General features: G+C 32.2%; 1 protein-coding gene across 1 annotated transcript in view; it reads left to right on the top strand.

The window, feature by feature from the left end:
- Nucleotides 1-23,197, top strand: part of TNKS (tankyrase) — a 192,203-nt gene that overhangs the window by 116,889 nt on the left and 52,117 nt on the right. The window contains exons 6-11 of the mRNA XM_011371784.2: nt 11,191-11,285; nt 12,760-12,826; nt 13,130-13,316; nt 18,074-18,195; nt 19,611-19,702; nt 19,795-19,873. Of these exons, the coding sequence (XP_011370086.1) occupies nt 11,191-11,285; nt 12,760-12,826; nt 13,130-13,316; nt 18,074-18,195; nt 19,611-19,702; nt 19,795-19,873 (642 nt within the window). The remainder of the gene's footprint in view (nt 1-11,190; nt 11,286-12,759; nt 12,827-13,129; nt 13,317-18,073; nt 18,196-19,610; nt 19,703-19,794; nt 19,874-23,197) is intronic.

Raw genomic sequence — 23,197 nt, forward strand, 5'->3', positions numbered from 1 at the left:
TTCTCCCAGTTTACACAGTTAGGATGGCTATCTAGTGATCGAAGGTGGGATGGTGATTATCATAAATAATCTTTAAATGCCTACCAGTGTAATTTGTTTCCTGTTTCAAGAACAAGTCGTCTGTTGAAAGTTAGTTAGAATCTCAGATGTTTAGATTTGAAAACCTAAGATTGTAAATATTAATTATAAAAAGGAATTCATCTGAGGTTTGAGTAGTGTGGCAACTTTTCTTCTTAAAAATATAAAACATCAGGTACTATCAGACCAAGAAACCTGGTTTCCATAAAGCGTGTCAGCTGTTTCCCTAATTAAACAATGCGGAATTGTGTTGCATCTTCTGAGAGTGCTAAGCATTTTTTTTCCCCATGCAAACCTTATGAGAGAATGCTAGAAACTCATTTTCATGTATACATTTCAATTTTTCTGCTGATTCTGAGGCTGGAAAAGAGAAACACAGATTTCTAGATGTTGAAAAATCCCCTTGGAGTTTCCACAATGATAATATTAAGCGAAAATTGAATTAAGCTGGCATTCAAAGCTTTATTCTCACAAAGATTATCCTATGGATTTCCTTTACTTTCTCATCTATTCATTTCCTTTCTCTCCTTCGCTTACCAAGGCATACATTTAAAGACAGTCTTTTATATTATCAATTTAAAAATAAATTTTTACTAATTAAGAGAGTTGAAGTATAGAAACTTCGTTTTATAATATATTTCATAAATTCTGCAAATTTTCAAATGCCTTAGGTCCCTTCCTAAAGATGACTACATATGTTACTTTGGAAGAACATCCTCTCTGAGTCTGTAAAATATCAATCATTATTTTATTTCTCTTCATGTAGTCTGTCTAGTATCCATAGAATCTTATTTGGAAGAGAACTTGAATGGCAGCTAGTCTAACATCCAATGCAATATTGGAACTTTCAGTGTGATAACTCTGACAGCCACGTGAGTTTGTCATCTGGCTCTGCTTGAATACATTTTTTAAAAATGAGAGCTCACTGGTTTGTACCAAATCACATCTGGATTTAATGCTGAATTTAGAGTTTCATGCTTTAAGGAGGGCATTGACCGGTCAGTGTGCCCAGGAAGGCAGTCAGGAAGTTCTCTGTAAGAAACAGTTGAGGCAACTGGAGGGGTTGACCAAATGATTATCTGTTAGAGATACGTGAAAAAATCCTACACTAGGAAAGAGGCAGATAAATTATATTTTCCAATTTTATTATTCTATTATTCCTCCTTGTCCTCCAATAATTAATGTTTTAGACAACTTCTATTGTTAAGAAGTTCTGCATTTCTAGAGTGTTCATCCAATGGTATGGTCACACTCTCATTATTGATAGAGTTTGATATGTGGTGCCCTATGGATCAGAGTGCTGAGGTAGTCAGAACTACCACGGCCATCCCTGCCCACCAAGAATAACTCTTCCTGCTACTTAGCCATAATTATCTCATTTCTGAACATCCTACCCACGACCCGAGTGCCTAGCCAAAGGAAAAGAAGGAAGGCAGAGTGAGAGCTCTGAAGTCGGATTATCTGGATTTGTCTCTGACTCTGCTATTAACTTACTGTATTAATCCCCCTGTTCCCCAGTTTTCTCATTTGTCATGTGAAAATACTAATAGTTTCTAGCTCTGGTAGTAGTTGTATAAACAAGTTAATACATACAATGCACTTTGAACAGTACTTGGTACATAGAAAGTACCTAGTAAATTTTGCTATCATTTTTAATAAAATACTTTGATTTTCAAAATGTTTTTATATCTTCTTTTTAGACTGAAAATAACTATGTGACAAAGCCAAATACTGTTGTCACCCAACTACCTCCATTACAGAGATTGTGACTTAAAAATATTAATTCATTAAACACTCCTGGTTATAGAAGAGGTATTATGTCTATTAATGAATAGTTCTGATATAGTTCCACTGAGATGAAACCATTTCTGTGGTTAGGTGTGATTTCTCTAGGCACTATGCTTTAGAGAGTAGTTGACCAAGAGGCCCAAGACCAAAGCAAAAGACTCATAATAGGAAAGAAAACATTATTATAAGAGGATCTATGATGTGTAATCTATAGAAGAAACAAGTTAAAGGAGACATAGTTTGTAAGAAAGATGTGACTAAAATATCTTTTAAAAATTTATTTTGGGATCAGATATATGGTAGCTGAAGGACACTGTACTTTGGATAATAAACACACAATAGAATATACAGATGTCAAATTATAATGAACACTGAAAATTATATAATTGTATTAACTAATGTTACCCCAATAAACTTAATTAAAAAAAATTTTCTACTTTAGTTCATCAGTTTTCATTCTTCAGATAGTTTTTCTTTTAGATTCTCTTTATAATAGCTCAAGAGTTGAGAAACTTCAAGGAGACTGTCTATTCGTCCTTATGGTACTACTTAAAATATCCCTTCAAAAGACAAGCAGCAGTGATGAGATATATTTATTTCCATGGACTCATGCCCATATTGATTCTTTAGCTTTTAATTTGTTTTCATTTCGATTTAAGTATCACTGTCTCAAAGAACTTCTTAGCTATGCCTGACAAGCAGATTAATCATGTCTCTGTGCCTGAGAGAAAATTAATAAGCTCTAATTATGTGGTTATTATATTTTCCTGGGAATTTTGTATTAATGGCCGATAAAGTATTTTATGTTGAGAGGGGGAACACTGATCTGTCTTAACCAAATAAGTTTGAAAGAGATGTGTTTTGTTAAGATACCAAGAACACAGAACAACGTAAATGTCCTTATATAGGCAATAGGTAATTACAGTACACTTATACAGTGGAAATACTATACAAAGAATAAGATAGACCTGTACGTATCAATATGTTAAGAGCTAAAAAAGCAAATTGCATGAAAATATAATATCCATTTCTGTGACAAAAATACCAGCAATAAGAACTGAGAAAAACACATGTTTATAGACAGAAAAATATCTCAAATGATATGTGTGCAATTAAAAACAGTGATTACTTTTGGGAAAGGGATTTGTTGGGCTAGAGGGAGAAATAGAACGTTTTATTTCATATTATAGGGAATATATTATTTTTATAATTTAAAAGGGAATGGCGAGTAAATGTAAAGTGATATTGAGACCAGTTAAAACTGAGAGAATACGTATGTAGTACCTCATTTTTTAAATCAGATCTGAAAAAAGTGGAAATAAGTATTGGAATTTTTCAGTGTAATGATTTTATGTTTGTTTATATATATTTTATAAAAAGATGGCAGGAAGTTAAGAAAATTACAAAGATATCTAGGATTCACGAGTTTAGAGAGGTAGTACCTGCAAAACTGGTGGTACATTAAGCAGTCTTATCACAAAAAGTAGAATATCCAAATACAGTGTGTCACCTGCATGAAGTGCTGTCTATGAAATATTCTTGCCAAAAAAGTTTCATTTGAAGGAGGAAAACTTCCATTTTACATGAAATACAGAAGATACAGGCACAAGTTAAACAATAACAAGGAAGGGAACAACTAACAGTTTCTTCAACGAGTTGATATTGTGAAAAAAGAAAGAAGAGGATGAAGACTGTTGTAGATGTAGGGAGACTTAAAGGCACAGTATCCAAGTGTATTGATCTTGACCAGCAAGCCAACTTTAACAAGTTTTTGAGACAATCAGGAAATTTGAATATTGACACGGACATTAGATAATAACTACAGATTTACCACTATTTTGTTAGATGTAATAATAACATTGGGGTTTTGAAAGAGAATGCCTATAATTTTTATGGCATCTACATAAGTATGTAGGGATAAATGTTACAGTGTCTTGAATTTGCTTTAGAACACTTTAGTGAGAAATAAAAGGAATAGCAGAAACTTATCTTACTAATTAATAATTGTCGAATCTGGGTGATGGATACATGAGTGTTCAAGTTCTGAAAATATCATAAAGTTTTATCTTATGAAACTATTTTGTAATTGTAACTGGAGAGTCTGGAGAAAGATTTGAATGGTATGTTATATTGTTGAATTTGTATGGAACTGAGAAAGACTACACTTGAGTCTTTTGAAGAAATGAATTGTTAGATGGAAAGAGTAGTACCTTTTGTTCTCTTGAGCCAATTCGTAATAGGATTCTTCTCCCAATTTGGTTAAGTAGTAATGTCTTGCCTTATTCTGAAAGCATTTGTATGTACCCTTGCACATGTGTGCAGACACAGAGACACACACACACACACACACACACACACACACACAATTTTATGACTTGAGACTGCTCCAGAAACCAAGAAACTCATTCAGCATTAAGTTTGGCTAGAGTAGGGTGACCAACCATCCCAGTTTGCATGGGTTTCCAGGAAAGTCCTGGACAAACCAGTTTGAGTTAGTCACCCTAGTCTGGAATATTCCAGAGGATTTCATCTAGGTCAAATTGAAACTTCATGTTAAAGAAAACCAAAATACACGATACGTTATAAGGTTAGATAGCTCTCTGATGACTTATACCTTGGCTTCACATTGTTTTTTTTTCTTTCCCAGGGAACGCATCAAACATCATATAGGCCTATGTTGAAATATAGGTGTAAATCTTTCACATAAATTTAAAGTCAGATTCACCAAGCTGGATTATTCATGTCCTCTGGTCCCTTTTGCTAATGTAAATCAAAAGCCGACAATAACTTTCATTGTTTTAATACCCTACTATACATGAGGTACTATTTTAAGCCTTTGAAACATAAAATTCAGGTTATGTTCTCCATTCTCACTGAGCTCACAGTGGAGTAGAAGAGACAGACACATAAATAAATACATTATTTTGTGGTGTATAGTTTTAGGACCTGTCCTTGGCAATTTTTTTTGTATTTTTATTGCAAAAATATTGTCCACAGACAGCACTAGAGGAAAGGAGATCATCACTTTGGAATATTGGTTATTTTGGAATCTCATTTAAAGTCTTCTTTAAGGAATCCCCCAAACTTTGTACTTTATAAAAAATAGTAATAGTCTTAAGAAATTAAGATATAATTTTAAAAATATATGCTTTTTAGATGAAAAGTGTTTTAGTGGTTGGGATGTTCTGTCTGTATGGTAATCGGTAACTTCAAAAGTTTTCACGGCACTATCAGATCAAGGAATCCTTTCCCCTGTACCCAGCAGTCATTTGTGAAATAGCAATATGTGCTTTGTGTTAAAATTTAAATGCTAAAATTACCTTGGGATTGAATATGTAATAATACATTTAAATTTTGAGAAATAGTTATCATGATTTCTTTGCTCAGTGGGAAGGAAAGATCTTAGAAATTGAATTTGCTCTTCTAGGCACATAATAACACCTAGGTCTTCTAAATCTGATAGGTGCATTGAGTATTCACAAAATTTATTTTATATATATATTTAATCCTCAGGAATATTTTCTCTTCCATTGTTTGGATTTGTTAAGAAGTCATATGAATTAAATTTAAGTGGAAAAATATTTTGTTACTGGTAGGCTTTTAATTTTTTCAGAAAATATTTCACTTATTAGCACAACCTAATTCCCAGTGCTTTCAGCTAATTAATAATTATGGCAGTTGAGCTATATGGAATGAACCAAGGGAAGCAGACTAAAAGATGGAGTCAAAATTGGAGGGTAGTGATGGGAGAGATTGTTTATGGCAGTCTAGACCCTTATAAAGACTTTAGCTTTTACTTAGAATGAAATGAAGAGCCATTAGAAGAGTTTGCTCAAAGAATTTGTGTATCTAATGTACTTTTAACAGAATCACTCTACTGCTATGTTGGGTAGACTCCAAGAGGATTGTGCTGGAAGCTAGAAGGCCAAATTAAAGACTATTTCAACCAGCCACCTGAGAGAAGATGGTGGCTTAGACCAGGTTGGTGGGAGTAGGTATGGTGAGAAATGATTGGATTTTGGGAATATTTCAGATATTTGGCCAACAGAAATAGTCTGATGTAGTGAGCATAGGGTGTGAGAGAAATATGGGAATTAAGAAAGACTCTCAAAGTTTTTGACCTGAACAGCTAAAAGGATAGAGTTGCCATTAATAGCAATGGGAAATTCTACAGACTAGGTTTTGTGGGGAATACTAGGAGCTCTGTTTTGGACATGATAACCATGAGATGTCTTCTATATATCTATATGGTGATGTCAAGTAGGAAGTTAGATTATAAGAGTCTGAAGTTCAGCAAAGAAGATTAAGCTGGAGATACAATTGAGAAGTTGTCAGTATATGAATGTTATTTAAAGCCACAGGACTGCATGAGATCACCAAAGGAATGAGTATAGATAATGAAGAAAAGAGGTCTAAAGACACAGTCTTGGAGTATTCCAATATCAAGAAAATGAGGAATAACCAGAAAAGAAGACCAAGGAATGACCAGTGAGGTAGGTATCTAGGGTACCTAGATACCAAGGGGAAAAACATTTCAAGAAGGAAGAAGTGATCAGTTATGTCAAATAATGCTGATGGGTAATGTAAGATGAGGATGGATAAATGATCTTTAAGAACGTCTAAGAGTGTAAAATGCTTAATAAGATGATAATAAGTAGTTACTACCATTTGTTGAGCTTTTTCTATGTGCTATTCTCTTAGGTACTTTATATAGTTATCTTTAATCCATAAATTAGCCTTTATGGTAGAAATTGTAATTCTCGTTTTACAGATATTGGCAGCCAGGGCTCAGAGATATGAAGAAATTAGTCCAAAACCATATACCTTATAAATTTTGCAAAGCAAGAATGCAAACGTGAGAGTTAAAAGCCTTTATTCATTTTCTTATATCTTGCTGCCTAGACTTATGGTAAAGGTACATCTGCAATTTTATAACAAGGTTGACGACCTGTCAACTATTTGAGCTATGCATATATGTGTAAGATAAGTTAAAGCTACCTTAAATGGTTTATACTGTGCTGCAAATCTATATTATAAAAGGCAAAGATGAGAGATTGGGGTTTTTTTATGGCCAGGTTCCAAGAAGAAAACCTTAAATTATGATGTTTTTTTAAGTAAAGATTCTTTTTCTGTAAATATTTTACAATATGAAAATATCAATAATAACATTTCTTTTACAGCAGAATAATATTTAGATTTTTAGATAGTTTTGTATTTTCAGTTGTTCCATACTTTATCACTCTACATGTTTGACTTTTAACATATTCCCAACAAAAAGTCTGTTTCTTAAATCTGAGATGTAAAAACTGGGCTGATTGCTGCCCTGAATATAATGATATCTTAAGTGTTTGATTCTTGCGATTCTTATGTTTACTAGTTTACAGCCATCACCAAATTATCAAATAACATGTGTGAGTATTGTACAAATGGGTCTGCTTTATTTTTTCTAAACTAAAGTTACACTCTGTTAATTATCCCAGCATTCAGAAAATTCCTTTTATCATTACTTTGCCATTTGGCAGTTGGGGTGTAAAGTTGGGACTGTGTGGTAACCATTCACTAAATTTAGTCTTGGCCACATAATTTTAATTGTTTTGCATCAGAAGATATCTTTTGGTATATAATATTTAGTTGTAAATTTTTTCCTAGTGGAAAAACTTCTGGGCTCTTAGTAGCATAAGCTTGTTTAAATCTGCCTTTGTTCTCAATTTATATTTTTGTTGTTGTTGTTTTTTACCACTTCCTCAAATTTACTGCATGCATTTTACAGTTTTATGTGCCTTCCGTTGATACTGTTTAGTTTACATAATTAACATCTACATTTGAATGACTACTTAAAAAATCTCATCTATCTTGTTTTGTACTCACTCTCCCTGTGAATTCATCCACTCCTATAGCTCAGCTACCTCTCCTTAGATGCTACTACCAATTTTGCTAACTGACAAAACTATCTCCTAGATTAGTCCTAGTTTTCTATTCATATCTTCCCGTAATTGGTTTTGCCCTCCCCCTCCAATTTATCTGTAGAGTAACTAAAGTGATCTTTCCAAACTCCAATCTTAAGTAATTTTTTAAAGTCCTTTAGGGATTCCCTATTGTTGTTAGAATCTCCCCCAATCTCATATACTACACTTAGCCACTGATTTTTTTTTTTTTAGTTCCTCAATTATACTATGTCCACTGGGTATTAATGTATGCTCTCTACACTACCTGGATTATAGTTTCCCATCCTTTTGCCTCAATGATTTCTGTTTATCTTCAAGTCTCCCCTCAGAAAGTAGTAGTTCTGAGAATTTTCCCTGGCCCTATTCCCATCTAACTTCCATAGTGATTAAGGTATGTGTCCTCTAGCCTCCCCTGGCATCCTGAACTTCTTTTACTACTGTATTTGTCACATTTAATTGTATATGTCTGCTTTGTCTAGTTAACTCCTCAGAAACTACACTTGTTTCCTCATCTTTTGTCCTTCTAAATAAATTTTCTATATGTATTTCAGTTAAGGACTTTGTTTTTAAGGAATAAGAACAAAGAGCAAAATATGAAGCCTTTCTTGTTTACCATGCTATCCCTAGTACTTAACATGGTGCCAGATACATGGCAGATGCTAAAATATTTTAAATGAATGCCAGTGACGACCAAATTTGTGTTCAGCCTTCGCCTCTCCTGAATTCTAGTCCCATTACCACTAGGTTTTCACATAGGCACTTCAAATTCAATAAACCCAAACCTCGAATTCTTTCCCTCTGGGCTCCTCCCCTACCCTGCCCACCCTTCCCTCCTCTTCCTCCCTCCCTTGTTCCCTTCATTTCTTTCACCTGTCACTGACATTTCCATACTGGAACTGCTATATCCCTTACTACCTTTATCAGTCATTTATCAGATTCTATCAATTCTGCTTCCTAATAGTTTTTGACACTCACTCCTTAATGCCTTTTTTCCACAGTTGCTTTATTTCAGGCCTCCTATCACTTTCTACTTTGCCAGTTACAGAGCCTTCTAATTTATTTGTTATTAAATTTCAACAGCTTAAAAACTAAATATATTACCATTTTCAAAGTATTATAAATACTTTTCAGTCTCAAACTGATTGTTTAAAAGTCCAGAAAGTATATATTTTTTATGTTTTGCCCTTCTGAATAAATAATGTGTGTGTATATGTATTCATTCATTTAGGGATTTGGTTCATTTTCAAGAAAAAGAAATAAAAATTTATTGAATCAACTATATACAAATAAAAATTTTAAAAGATACTTATATGAAAAAGCAAAATCTTTTTGTGCATCAGCAATGACAATGTCACTTTTCCATGTGTATTAAATGTCAGCTGTGTCCTTTAAAAGAGCTTCCTGGCTTAACTGACCAGTCATCCAAAGCCATCATTATCTCCAGAGGAAGCTTCCCAGCTGCAATGTAAAGTCAGATTCAGTCCTGAAAAGCCAAGATGGAGTAACAGGAACTAGTTTTACTTTCCTTCCTGAAACAACTTAAAAAAAAAAAAAAAAAAAAAAAACTAGGCAAAATATATGAAACAATAGTTTTCAGAAATTGGACATTAGGAAGTATATGGCTGTGATCCCTGAGAGACAGGAATTAAATAAGCTGAGTTGTGTGATTGCTCAAGCTTACTGCCTAGCAAGCATGAGGCAGGGTGACAGAAAGAGAGAGAGGGAGGGAAAATTAAGAAAACTGTACCAAGATACATCAAAATCAAATTGCTTAAAAACAGTGATAAAGTATTAAAGTATGTAAGGAAAAACCACATATACAAAGGAACAGAAATAGGATATTGTTGGCAGATTACTAGTCTGAAATGATACAAGCCAGAAGATAGTGAAATGACGTCTTTGAAATATTCAAGGAAGGGAGGTGATAAACAGTCCTGAAAATAATTTGATATACCCTGGAGGTATTATTTGCAATAACATTTGACATGTGTCTGAAAGCAGAAACGTGGATGGGCATGTTGTTTGATGATACAAAAATTTTAATCATCTATTTTTGTATAACATTTTGCATTTTAAAAGTACTTTTATATGGGAGAAAGTTTTATTTTCACACATTTTGAGTTAGCTAGGATGGGTGATTTTATCTCTTTTATACATGAAGAACCTGAGTTATATGAGCATATGACTTTCACAGCTTCTTAAGCTCCAAGAATGTAGTCAGGTTTCCTGACTTCCTATTCAGGACTCTCTTGTAAGGTACATGGTCTCCTCCTTATTAACTGTGTGTTGCTCAAAAATATTTCACAGAGACTGTCAATGTATAAATGTATGGAGTGCCTTGGAAACAGTAATAGGTAATACAGTATTCATTAATTTTTTTTGTATCTGGACATTTGGAGTAGTATAAAAGAAAATAAATTGAAATCTTACTAAATCTCAAGGCCCAAAAAGAAGACAGGAAAAATGAGAGTACATGAAAGTATATTAGACCCTGTATGAGAAGCTGTTACAGTATTTAAACTTTAAATAAATGAGCTAACGTGGGACACTTGCTGTGGTTGTAGAGAAAGTTTTAACTAAAATAATGTTATTTCTTATCTTTTTTTAAAAGGTGAGAAGTTTGATTATTTTAATTTCTGTATTAAATTTGAGCAGAGAAACTTTTAATTGGTTCAAATTAAAATGTGGCAGAAATTAGTTGGGAAGAAACTATATTTTCCTCTTGTATTTATACTGCATGTGTAGTAGATAAAATAGAAGAATTAATTACTATCTTGGCATATTTCATTGCATGCAATGTAGCAAATGAATTTTGACCCATTGCTAGCAGCCACATGAATGAATATGTTCCATTGTCCTTTTTTGTTTCCACTGAAATTTCTTAAGTAGTTCTTTAGGAAAGCTTTTCAACCTTTCCTATTAAAGAGAAATTTTGAGAACTAGCTCTTTAGGTAAATCTTTATGATAGAATTGGGATTGAAAACTTAGAACTTGAAAGGTGGACAAGATTTAAATAGCACAAGGAAGAATGTTTTCAGTTATGAGGGTTATGAGCCCATCATGTCTTCTCAGAAAAATAAGAGTGGTTCATGTTGGAAAGAAGCAAGAAAAGTAGAGATGTTAGTTTGGGGCTTGATTACTGAAGGCCTTGAAAAATGAGTAGGAGACATAGGTAGATGGCACTGAAGTTTGAATTTAGTCATGAGATGAGTGAATTGTCTCTCAACCAAGTAGGAAATGTGAATTTTTGGCACTCCAACCTGGTATTTTTTGTGTATGTTAACATTCACTGTGTTTAAATCTAAATAAATACAGATTAAATCGCAAAGCAAGAATTATTTACCTGAAGAGAGGATGTGTTTTTCTTTCTGTTTTCTAGTCCACTCCTTTACATCTAGCAGCAGGCTACAACAGAGTTCGGATAGTTCAGTTGCTTCTTCAGCATGGTGCTGATGTTCATGCAAAAGACAAAGGGTAGGTATATCAGTTTAATTCTTCTAATGGTTTTGCTCATGGATTATTATGCGTCGTTTTCAACATCTGACAAACTAAAGTTGTTGAGCACTAGACAAAGAAAGTCATATATCCCATTTCTTTACAGCTTGTGTAGCATTTTCAGAATGTTTGTAAGTTTGATTTGACTTTATTTTCATATTCCTATGTATTAAGGATGCTTCTCATAATAATTGTATTATAGTTCTATTATTTGAAGTTAAAATTTGTTTCTCTCACTCGCAATTATAGTTTTCAGCTCAAGTTGCATTTCAGAAGGATAGACAAAACAAATTGAAAATTCTGGTAATCCAGTAATAGAGTTATCATATTCATCTGGTATGAAGGGGTCATCTCTTATTAATAAACCAAAATCATTAAGTATATAATATTCTAATTTGGTTTCTTTCCTCATGAAATCTTGGATATATGAACTGGGAAAACTTAAAAGATCTTTATGAAGGTTGATATGGAGGTGGGGTGGTGGAAACCAAGAAAGTAGTTATGTCATTTATTTTATGAATAGGTGTATTTTAGAAAACTTTGTCCCATTTTCCTATCTAGTCTCCAGGCACATATGAATCAGGTCTGCTGTCCTATTGTGATGGGCTAACATTTCTCATTATCTCACATTAAGATCTAAAAGATAATTGACCTCACTGCCCAGGTAAAGGAGATTCATATTACACTCTTCTAGATGGAAGCATAAGAAAAGCCGTGGAGGAGGGTTTCTTTCACTTTGCCCCTTTCCATGTCAGGAAACATAAAAATGAAAAATGAGCTCAGTACTTGAGACAGTTATCAGAAGGAGAATCCATCCATTTCAAATCTGCTCTTTTCCGTGCTCTGTTTCTCTCTCGCCTCTGCCAGGTTTTATGCCATATGTGAACAGTGTCCCAATAGTATAGGGGTACAAATAAATGCCTGATGCTCTTGTACATATCTGTTTCCTTGTGCATGTCTGAAAGCAGATGGGTGTACAATAGGTGAGTCATCAAGAGAAGTACACTACAATAAAAGGAGATCTTTGACTCATGTAGCGTGATACTTTGAAATACAAGTTATAATAGCTTGGATATTTAATTCTTATGCTAGAAATTACCTTGAAAGTGAAACAAAATGGTAGGAATATTTCAGTTCTCTTATCAATTAACATTTTTCTGTAAATACTTGATATAGAAAGCATGCAGTTGTCAATTAGCACATGTCCTTTTGCCTAAATGCTTTTCTAATTGGTGTTTTTATCATTATATTTAAGGATAATACACACAAAATAGAAGGTAAATACAAAAGATTAAACATTAGCTATGCTATGTATTCTCTTAATAAGTATTATTTAAAATTTTTAATATAATTGTACTGGGATTTATTATATTTTTGTTTCTTAGCACTTCTTGGATAAATGACTATAAATTGTTCGAAATTTCAGTATTTTAATTTGCCTGTTTTTATTTAGTGGACTTGTACCTCTTCATAATGCATGTTCATATGGACATTATGAAGTCACAGAACTGCTACTTAAGGTAAGAGAAGTTAAAAATATTAAATATCATTTGCTTTTTTTTTAACTTGTCATGAGTTTTCATGTGTTTTTTGGCAAATAAGATTTTTAAAAGAATAAAAGTTTTTAAAAGTATTATCGCTGCCTTAAAATTTTTTAAACATTCAACTTATTTTAAACTTTTTAAAAACTGAAATTAATATAATTAAAATACTATCAACATTTCAAAAAGTTATAACTGAAATTTACAGTGAAATAAATGTCTTCTGCGTTTTATCTAATCCAGCGAAATGATTACTGACCTAAAACTTCTTTTTCGTTTCAGCATGGAGCCTGTGTTAATGCTATGGATCTCTGGCAGTTCACTCCACTCCATGAGGCTGCTTCCAAGAATCGTGTAGAAGTCTGCTCTTTGTTGCTTAGCCATGGTGCTGATCCTACATTAGTCAATTGCCATGGCAAAAGTGCTGTGGATATGGCTCCAACTCCTGAGCTCCGGGAGAGATTGACTTGTATGTATTTTTATCCTGAAATCAATATTGTTTGTTGCAAAATGGAATATCTCATTTTTGTTTAGTTATTAAGGCTGGTGTTTTGTCTAACTTGGATAATATCCTTCCATTATTACACATATACTGGTTTATAATCCTCATATTTGATCATATACTTTTCTTAATGATTCCACAAGAATCTTATATACTGTTTTGTGTTTATTCAAGCCTAATTCTCATTCACGAGTTAAGGTGCCCCACCCTTTTATTTAAGGCTAATGAGAATGAGTCAATCAGTAACCATTTATTAACTGCCTACTATGCGCCATGTACTAGAAATAAAGCATTGTACAAACCAGAAAAAAAACTCTGAGCTCAAAGAGCTTGTATTTCTATGTTAGTGGTTATAATAGATATCTAACATTATTTAGCGTTCATTATTTCCCAAGCCCTGTAAGGTTACACAATCATGTTTTCTTTCTTTTGTGTGTTATAGCCCAAGTGAAATCACTTGCCTAAATTTACACAATATAATTTTTGTGATTGGGTGGAAGTAATCTCAGATACTGATACATATTATCTGTATATGTATATGCATCTATTTTTAAATAAACTTTTTGTTTTAGAATAGTTTTAGATTTATAGAAAAGTTATAAAAATAGTACAAGGAATTCTCATATACCCCATTGTCAATTTCCCCTATTATTAACATCTTGTATTAGTATGGTACATTTGCCACGGTAAACCGATATTGACACATTATTAACTATAGGCCATACTCTATTCAGATTTCCTTTATTTTTACTTAAAGTCCTTTTTCTTTTCCAGGATCTCATTCTGGATACCACAATTACATTTACTTGTCATATCAAATATTGAGATATATTTAACTGTATATGTGGGCATTTCAGGTTTAAATTAAACCAGGTAGTATTTACCTTATTTTCAACTGGTCCTATGGTTATTATTCTCTCTTACATCTGGGATTCTAAGAATCAGGTAACTGGATTTAAGCACCTGAGAAAATCTTTAAATGAAAACTTAAAAAAAGAAGGCATAGTCAAAATGATGCTAACATCTTTTAAGTTTAAACAGATTTTAAATTAGTTCATGTTAAAACAGGAAGAGTTCCTTGCAGTTTCGATCTTGTTTAAGTGGAAATTTAAACTTTTTTTGGTATTGGATCGGATGACTTCCACTAGATTACAGGCCAGCATAAACCAGATTATAACTGGGCAGATGTCTCTTAGCAATGAATCCTTATAGAAGTGCATTTATTCTCTCTCCCACTCAGATGACTCTCGCCATATGTTTTCTTGCATTATATAGTTCATTTTTTTACATGTATGCTCTATCTTCCCAGTGAAATTTAAATTCTTAGAAAGACCTTTGATTTTGTTATTCTGTGTTCTTAGCACCTATGCAATGCTTTATTATAAAATGTGTGGATGGTATTTGTGTTTGGGTCTATGTCCTACCCCCAGCCTAGCACAGTGCATTGTGCTTGTGCTCAGCAAGTTTATTGAATTAAATTTAACTTAACTCAAAACTTATTTTTCTATCTTTTTCTCATTTCCTTCTTTTAGTTTATACCCCCCGGGCTCAGCTTTATCCCCATGTCTTCATTTAACATTTTTCTCCTTTCCTTCATTTTGTAAATTATGAGTATTATGATTTTACATTGTATTTCACTAGTCTGATTCCAATATAAATGTTAAGATTTAACCTAAATTTGTAGTTTGTAAAGGAAGAAATTCCCTGATTCGAGTACTTTACAGACTTCTCAGTATCTCCTTTATTAAGATTCTACCAGTAAATTATTTAAAGAAAAGGATTTAACAAAGTTGGAACTTCTCTAACTGCAGTTTTCATCATGTTCACTGTTTTATACTAAGCATTCACAATTACAGAATTCTCTTTAAGAACATTGTATAGGAAACAAAAACAATATTTTAATCTAACCCATGGTTACAGCATTTTCATCACATGCATTTTTTCCTGCTCCTTCTTGTCTATTTTTTTTATTTGATGTTTTCATGAAGCCAGATGAACAAGGTAGTTGGGGTTCTATACATATGGAAACGGAAAATACTGACAGTAGCTTTCATTCTTGTTTTAGAATTCTTTTAGAAAGAGAAACTTTTAAGGCATTTTATAAATACTAAGCTTTCAGGGTAAGTTCAAGTAATTTGCAGTTTTACCACCCTCCCTTTAACTATTTAGCTTTCTTAAAGTTTTACAAACAGGCTTTTATATAACCTTCACATTGAGAAGGACAATTACGTAGTTGATAAATTTTTCATTCTCTGGGTTATTTTTTTATTCTTGATTATTTGTCAGTAAAATGTTTTAAATATCAAAGTCAATTTGGGCAGAAATCTGCTGCTTTCTAAAGAGCAAAGATAAGGGATATTTTACTTCTTGTTACTTGAGAAAATATTGTACTGTTTAATTGTATTATTGCATCATAATTCCTTTCTACTGCAGTCTTACTGTTTATGCTTTTCATAAATTTGCCTATTTAGTTTTTTTCTGAACTACTTTTCTTGAACTTTAAGGAGTAACTGAAAATGTAGAATTGCTTTTATCATTTTGATGTTCATAGAACATTTGTCATTAGAAAAAAAGCCAGTATAATTTGAGTTCAGTTTAAATTTCTGAATTCAAAAGATTGATGGATGAACTCAGCAAAACCATACTTTCTGCTTGACACCAGTTCTCAATACATCACTGTCCTTTGCCATTGTTAGGAACCTGGTCCTTTCATATGATAGTTTATAATTCTCTCACTTTATTTTTCTCTAATTTTGTCATTAAATGGAAATCTGTAATTTTGTTATTTGAAAATACTGGTTCACTTTCATTTTATTTGACGTCACTTTTGGGTTTCTGAAGTTTCAAAGTCCTAATACTTTGAAGAATTTAGCAGTGGTAATGTATTACTAAACACCATGACTTATTTTATAAATATGCAGCATATGTGCAACAAATACCTGTTGAGCGTTTCAAGCACTGTACTAGGTGATAGGACTACCGTAGCAAATAAGACAGTGTAATATGTCCTGTGATATAAGGCCAAGTGCAAGTGCAATGGACTTTATAAGATGGAATCCTAACCCAATAATGAGTAATGTCTGGAAGGTTTATGCAGGGCGTTTAAACTGAGACCTTAAATGATGAGTAAGTAGTTAATAAGGAGTGTGTGTCTGTCTGTCTGTCTCTCTCATACATATAATATCTTCTTTGTCCGTTGATCTGTCATTGTACACCTAGGTTGCTTCTATATCTTGGCTACTACTGTAAATAATGCAGCAATGAACATAGGAGTGCATATATTTTTTTGAATTAGTGTTTCGTTTTCTTTGGTTAAATACCCAGGAGTGAGATTGCTAGGCTGTGTGGTAGTTCTATTTTGAATTTTTTTGAGGAACTTCCGTACTATTTTCTATAGTGGCTGCACCAATTTCCAGTCACCAACAGTGTACAAGGGTTCCCTTTTCTCCACATCCTTGTCAACACTTGTTATTTCTTGATTTTTTTTATAATAGTCATCCTAACAGGTGTGACATGATATCACATTGTGGTTTGATTTGCATTTCCCTGATGATTAGTGATGTTGAACATCTTTTTATATGTCTTTTGGCCATCTGTATGTCTTTGGAGAAATGTCTATTCAGACCCTCTACCCATTTTTTAAGCGGATTCTTTGTTTTTTGGATGTTCAGTTGTATGAGTTTTTTATATTTTGGGGGTATTAACGCCTCATTGAATATATCATTTGCAGATATCTTCTTCCTTTGAGTAGGTTGTCTCTTTCTCTCTTTTTTTTTTTTTTTTTTTTTGAGGGAAAAGAAGGAAGTAAGATGGGGCCCTCAAAGGAGAAGAGAAAAAAGAAAAGAGAAAAAATTCAGTACCAGGCAGATGCAAAGGCTTGAATGTGAGAGGGTCTGGAATTGTTACGTAATATATTAGGTCATACATCATTTGCTTCTGTTTTGAACAATTTTCAACTTTTTATGAATATGTTGTCATTTCAAAATACAAACCAAACTTATAAAATAGGAAATAAGACTATATTTTTGTAATAAATAACAGTATCGGATTCTTATTTATGCAGTCAATTTAGAAATGCCTTTTTAAAAATCTCTTACTTGCTTATATAAATAATACATAAAATATCGTCCTTTGAAAAAATTTTAAATTCTGGCAATTCCCCCACAATGCAATTCTTTCCACATCTGTGCCAAGACATAATCACTATTAATATTTTAGTGGATGTTTCTCTAAATGTTTTCTTATATCATTACTTACATTTAGTTGTGGTAGCAATAGTAGTAGTAAATGGATCAACATATCCTTTCTCTTGTGCTACTTGAATTTTCATTTAATAATATATATATCACATCAGTATATATAGATCTGTCTTTTTTCCTTAAGAGCTGTAAAATATTCCAGTGTATAAGTATATCCAAATTATTTAACTGGTTTCCATTTGGTGGACAATTAGATTGCTTGTTTTAAAACTTTTCTGGAGTATCTGTGTGTGTGTATCTTTTTGAACTCTTAAGAGTATAAAGCAGTCTTACTTCAGAGCATATAGATTTCAAAATTTTTCATTAATCTACACCTTCAACTCCTGCACCTTTATCATATCGCAGTGTTCTTGCTGTTGCTAAAAGAGGAAGATGTAAAGTTAATAATTTTTCTACTTTATAATTATGCTAATGATTTTTAAAGATTTTAAATCTTTTTTATGTCAACTATTATGTCATTAACAGATGAATTTAAAGGTCATTCTTTACTACAAGCAGCCAGAGAAGCAGACCTAGCCAAAGTTAAAAAAACACTTGCCTTGGAAATCATTAATTTCAAACAGCCACAGTCTCATGAAACTGCACTGGTAAGATTTTGTTAATCCAGCCCATGGGTCCATAGTAGTAGTGTGAGCACAAAATGTGATTTTCAGTTTAGAAACCTTAAAGTAACTTTAGTATCTGAAGTGCCAGGAATTTGGATTTTAATGTTGGTTGTATTGATTTCTGCATTTGGTTCAGGAGGTGATTGCTTTTAATGAGTGAGAAAATTCTAATGCTTAACCTCGATTTGGGAATTATTTTTACATTTTTTTACCCAACCATATTGTAACAGATGTACCTTTGTGGCCAATGCTTTCATAAAGTATAAAATATGATTTTATCTGTAGAATCTTTTTTTTTCTTGTGGTTGCTAGATAAACACCATATTTGTTTTTCTATAGAAGATTAAAATATTGTCAAAGATACTTGCATTATCTTTTTGAGCAAATATATTCAGAATTATTACAATTCATTATATAAAAAGTGGTAAGATTATGAATTCTTTTGTTTCAGACTGTACAAATTGTCTTTTTAAAACTATTCATGTTTTTCTTTCTAATGTACTTTCAGAAAAATTAGTTTATTTTCTCTCATTGACCACATTTTCAGGTATAGGTCTGGTTAGATTACTCCTGAATTCAGAATTTAAACATTTGTGATGCCTCTATCACAAACCTCTCCATGTACTTTAGTTAACATTCTCACATATACATCTGGCACAAAAAAAGTCAAACTGTAGTCAGTATGTGCCGAAAACAACATTGAAAGAGTTACCAAACTGAAACGGGCCAACTGTATATACACTTAAATATATGGCTCTCAAACTGGGGTTCAGATACATTCAAGCTACACAGCACTATGCCAGGAGAGACTCAAAGCCACAGAATAAACCCGACCTGCATTTTTGGAGCATTCATTTTATTCATTAGAAAATAGCTTTTTACTTTTTAAATTTTAATACATTAATATAAAATGAAATTCAGTATAAAAATTGTATAAATATAGGATAAGACATAAAATTTCTGAATCCTTCTCCCTCTACGCTCCTTGAGATCTAGTACCTTCTTGCCTGTCCCTGGGCTTATAGGCTTATTCTTTTGTAGTGCTAGGAGTACCTCGTGGAAGAGTTTAAGAAATATTGATTTATGTGCTGACAACCTAATGAAGGGTCAAGTAATTTAGTTATAGATTTTTGTAGCTTTGGAGAGGCAATATTCTAATACCTTAAAATAAATATATAGTAGATGTCTATTAACTAAGAGCATATGTCATCTTGTTTTAAAGGCTTATGTTTTTGTACTTCTAATATATTTAGGAGAAATTTTGATTATCTTCGTAATGTAAAATATATAAGCATATTTTGAGATTACAATATTCTAAATAGTTAAAATATGCTATTTAATTCAGAAATCTACTTTTAAGTAGAAGTTTATTTTATTAACTTTTATTTACTTTATAGCACTGTGCTGTGGCCTCTCTGCATCCCAAACGAAAACAAGTGACAGAATTGTTACTTAGAAAAGGAGCAAATGTAAATGAAAAAAATAAAGAGTAAGTATAATTGCAGAAGGAGTTGTTTAATTCTTAAAAAAGGAATGTCATAAAAGTTAGGAAATTACTTTTTCCTTTTCTCCTTTCCACAGTTTCATGACTCCTCTGCATGTTGCAGCAGAAAGAGCTCACAACGATGTCATGGAAGTTCTGCATAAGCATGGAGCAAAGGTAAGGCACACACCTGAAATACAGTGCCAGACTTGGCGTCAAGTAGCTGGCTGCTCTTAAGACTATTAATTTCTTCAGGAAAATTAGAGAGAAAAGTAATTTTATAAAAGACTGTTAGCATGTATTTGAATTCATCGGTTCTCCTTTAAAGCTGATTTAAATCTTGTTGCTAATTAAAATAATTACCTGTGTTTTATTGTACTTTACTGGCATTCTTCTTTAAAGCAATAAAATATCGCTACAGTCTTATCACTGGAAGTACATTTTAACTTTGTATTGTTTTATGTTAATACTGGAATTAATATATTTTGACAGTCAACATCACATGTATTTCAATAGTCATTTTTATCAGAAAATAGTTTGTATAAATGATAATCAAAATATCACTACTTATTTTAAAGAATATCTGTATTCCTTCAAACGTAATGATAATAATTTTCTCATCTTCAACACTAAAGAATTTAATTTGTGAAAATAGTAATCTTTATTTAAGAATAAAGAAATTAATATCTGTTAATAGTTCATATATAGATTGATGCTGGCAGCCTCATTAGATTCATGTGTCAGCCTGTCTGAGTCACGTCTGAGCCCAAGATATTTCCTAAGGAAGAATGAGAGTTTGAGTATGGAAGGACTGACAGTGACAAACTCACTCATCTGTTCACGTTCAGCATATTGAAACATACTGCATTTTACATGTGTCCAAATGAGTAGATGTCTGGACATTATCCTAAATGGTAGAACCTTTGTAAATACCACTGTTGATAATCAGAAGGAATGACCATGACAGTCTTACAGCATAAAGAGGTTGTCTGGTTATTTCATGAATTAGTATTTTCAAGAATTGTCATACTTAGCTGTTGTGTGCGTCCATGTGCTTTTTTTGTTTTTGTTTTTGTTTTTTTTAATGAAAATAAGAGAGTTGAAAATTTGCTGATAGTTCTTTGGTAACAAATGACTATTACTTGTGTGTAGGAACTTCTTTTTAAAAAGAAACATAATCAGATCCTTAAAGGTAAAAGTTACATATTTTAGAGTGAATGAGAAAGTGAGTTTTAAAAAAAAAAAACTTAAAAATGAAGAGGACATTTTAAAAATAGATTTTAGAAAATGTCCAGTTTTTTTGTATTTCATTGCCAAAAGAAAATGATGTAAATATATCACTCAGTAAATATATCTACATAATTTAAAAACTTGAAAACAGAATTTCAACCTATTTTAAAAGTCTTAATTTGTGTTTAGGTGGTTTTTTAATTTATTAAAAACGTTTTAATGCAGCACCTCCTAATAAGTTTGTAAGAACATCAAGAAAGATGCAATTTTACCAGCAGAATTTCAGTTAAAACCTTAGCATAATTAGTAAGTTACATTAAAAATAAGCAGTGTGATTTAATAAGCATTACTAACAATGCATCTTTTCCAGTGGCTCTACATTACAATTCTTTATAAGATTTTTCATTTTTTTTAAATTGAGCCAAAAGATATTTTGTACCATTAGTAATTAAAATACTTTTAAATTTTTTATTGTTTCATCTCTTTCCCATCCTTTATAATATCTCCTTTTGTACAAGTTATATAATACCATATAATACAGTAATGTAGCATTACTTGGTTATAATTTACAAATGAGCACATATGTATATTGAGAATATTTTTAAAACATTTTTTATTCATAAGGTGCTTGATCCAAAAATTTGGATAGCCTTACTTTAAGAAGACAATTGGTGTTTTTAATTAAAAGATTAGTATGAGCTAGAATGAAAGAGAACAGAGTTTTATAGATTTATTACCTATTTTGAGGGTACCAAACTGCATTATTATATAAATAATATATTGTTGCTTTTCAAGCATAAAGTACTAAACTAAGTGGGCTTTCTGCTACACTTAAGTTTTATGTCTTTCAATATTAATATTTAACTCGTTAGACAAATTCTATACTCTACATTAAAAGATTGAAAACCTATTAAATAAAATACTAATTACTCTGTCATAGTCTCTCATGTTTGTTTAGTATACAGAATAGTATGTTGAAAACAATATTCTTTATCACCAGGATTTACTAATTTGTTCTTGCAAGCTGTTCATTTACCAAACGTTTCAAGTACAAGGCATTATATTTATTTCTATGGAGTATATATGAAGTTTCAGTTTGATCAAGATTCTTCTCTTAAAGGAACTTAAAATCTAATAATAGTCTTGTCTAACACAGTCTACTTGAATATCTGTTACACAGATTAGAAAGTGGTAACATAAAAGAAGTACAGATAGACCGCTGTTCACAGGAGAGAATAATTACTTTCATTGGTACTGGCAGGCTGGGGGAGAGAATGGAGAAATTTCGTGGAGAAAGTAAAATTTCAGCTATGAATGTCCAGGAATTAGGTATATAGAAATAGACAAACTCCAAAGAATATATTTTAAACAATTGCCTCAATCAGGAAAGCAAAGGAATTTATTTGTTAGTCAAAAGTTATGATTAGTCTAGTAGGTACAGAAAAGGGGAATAATGAAAATCTGAAAAGTTATGTTGGAGCAAGATCTTGGTAGTCTCAATTAGAGAGTTTTGATTTTGTTCTCATAATACTTGAAGAGCCATTGGAAATTTTTGAATAGGTAGGTGGCATCCTGCTTCAGGAAGATAACTACTTCCTAAGAAACTACTTTCTTTTAAGAAACCAACTACAGAAATGTGGACTCAAGGTTTATGTATAATAGCTGGTGTAATCATTTAGCAGTATTCAAAAAAATAGCTTTTTAAGGTTTTTGTAAAGAGGGAATGATACCGAGATAATGTTTCTTTCCCTACAGCTAAAAAGGCTGTAATATGCCTGCCGCCTGTTCCCTAGGGTATAGTTTCTGTCCACCAGAACATAGACCTGGTTCAGGTCGCTATCTTTTGTTCCTCTATTGTATATTTATTAATGCCTGTTAATTTTTTTTTTCATTGTTCACTTTCACTTTTAAGGTGTTCTGATTTGGGGAAAGAAAAACACATTGTCACTCCAGCTAAAGGAATACAGAGACTAGTATCAACTCTCAGGTTACTTAAAATCAGGTTTTGAGATTGAGACATACATATAATATGTTCACAGTTTAAGTAAAATTATAATGTGAGTTAACAATAAATGCTTAATTACAGAAATGTCACAGAACAGTCCATGATTAATTACCAAATGAGTGAGATAGACAATAATAGTTTTAAATTTAGGAGGCAAATGAACTCAGCCTCAAGGTTAGCTTTTTGAGATTAGAATATTGAAAGATTCCCCTAAGCCATTTCCTTAGAGGCTCTTTGCTGGTTTCCAGAACTGTTTTGGCATGTTT

Source organism: Pteropus vampyrus, unplaced genomic scaffold, assembly GCF_000151845.1.
Source record: "Pteropus vampyrus isolate Shadow unplaced genomic scaffold, Pvam_2.0 Scaffold8, whole genome shotgun sequence".
Classification (NCBI taxonomy): Eukaryota; Metazoa; Chordata; class Mammalia; order Chiroptera; family Pteropodidae; genus Pteropus; species Pteropus vampyrus.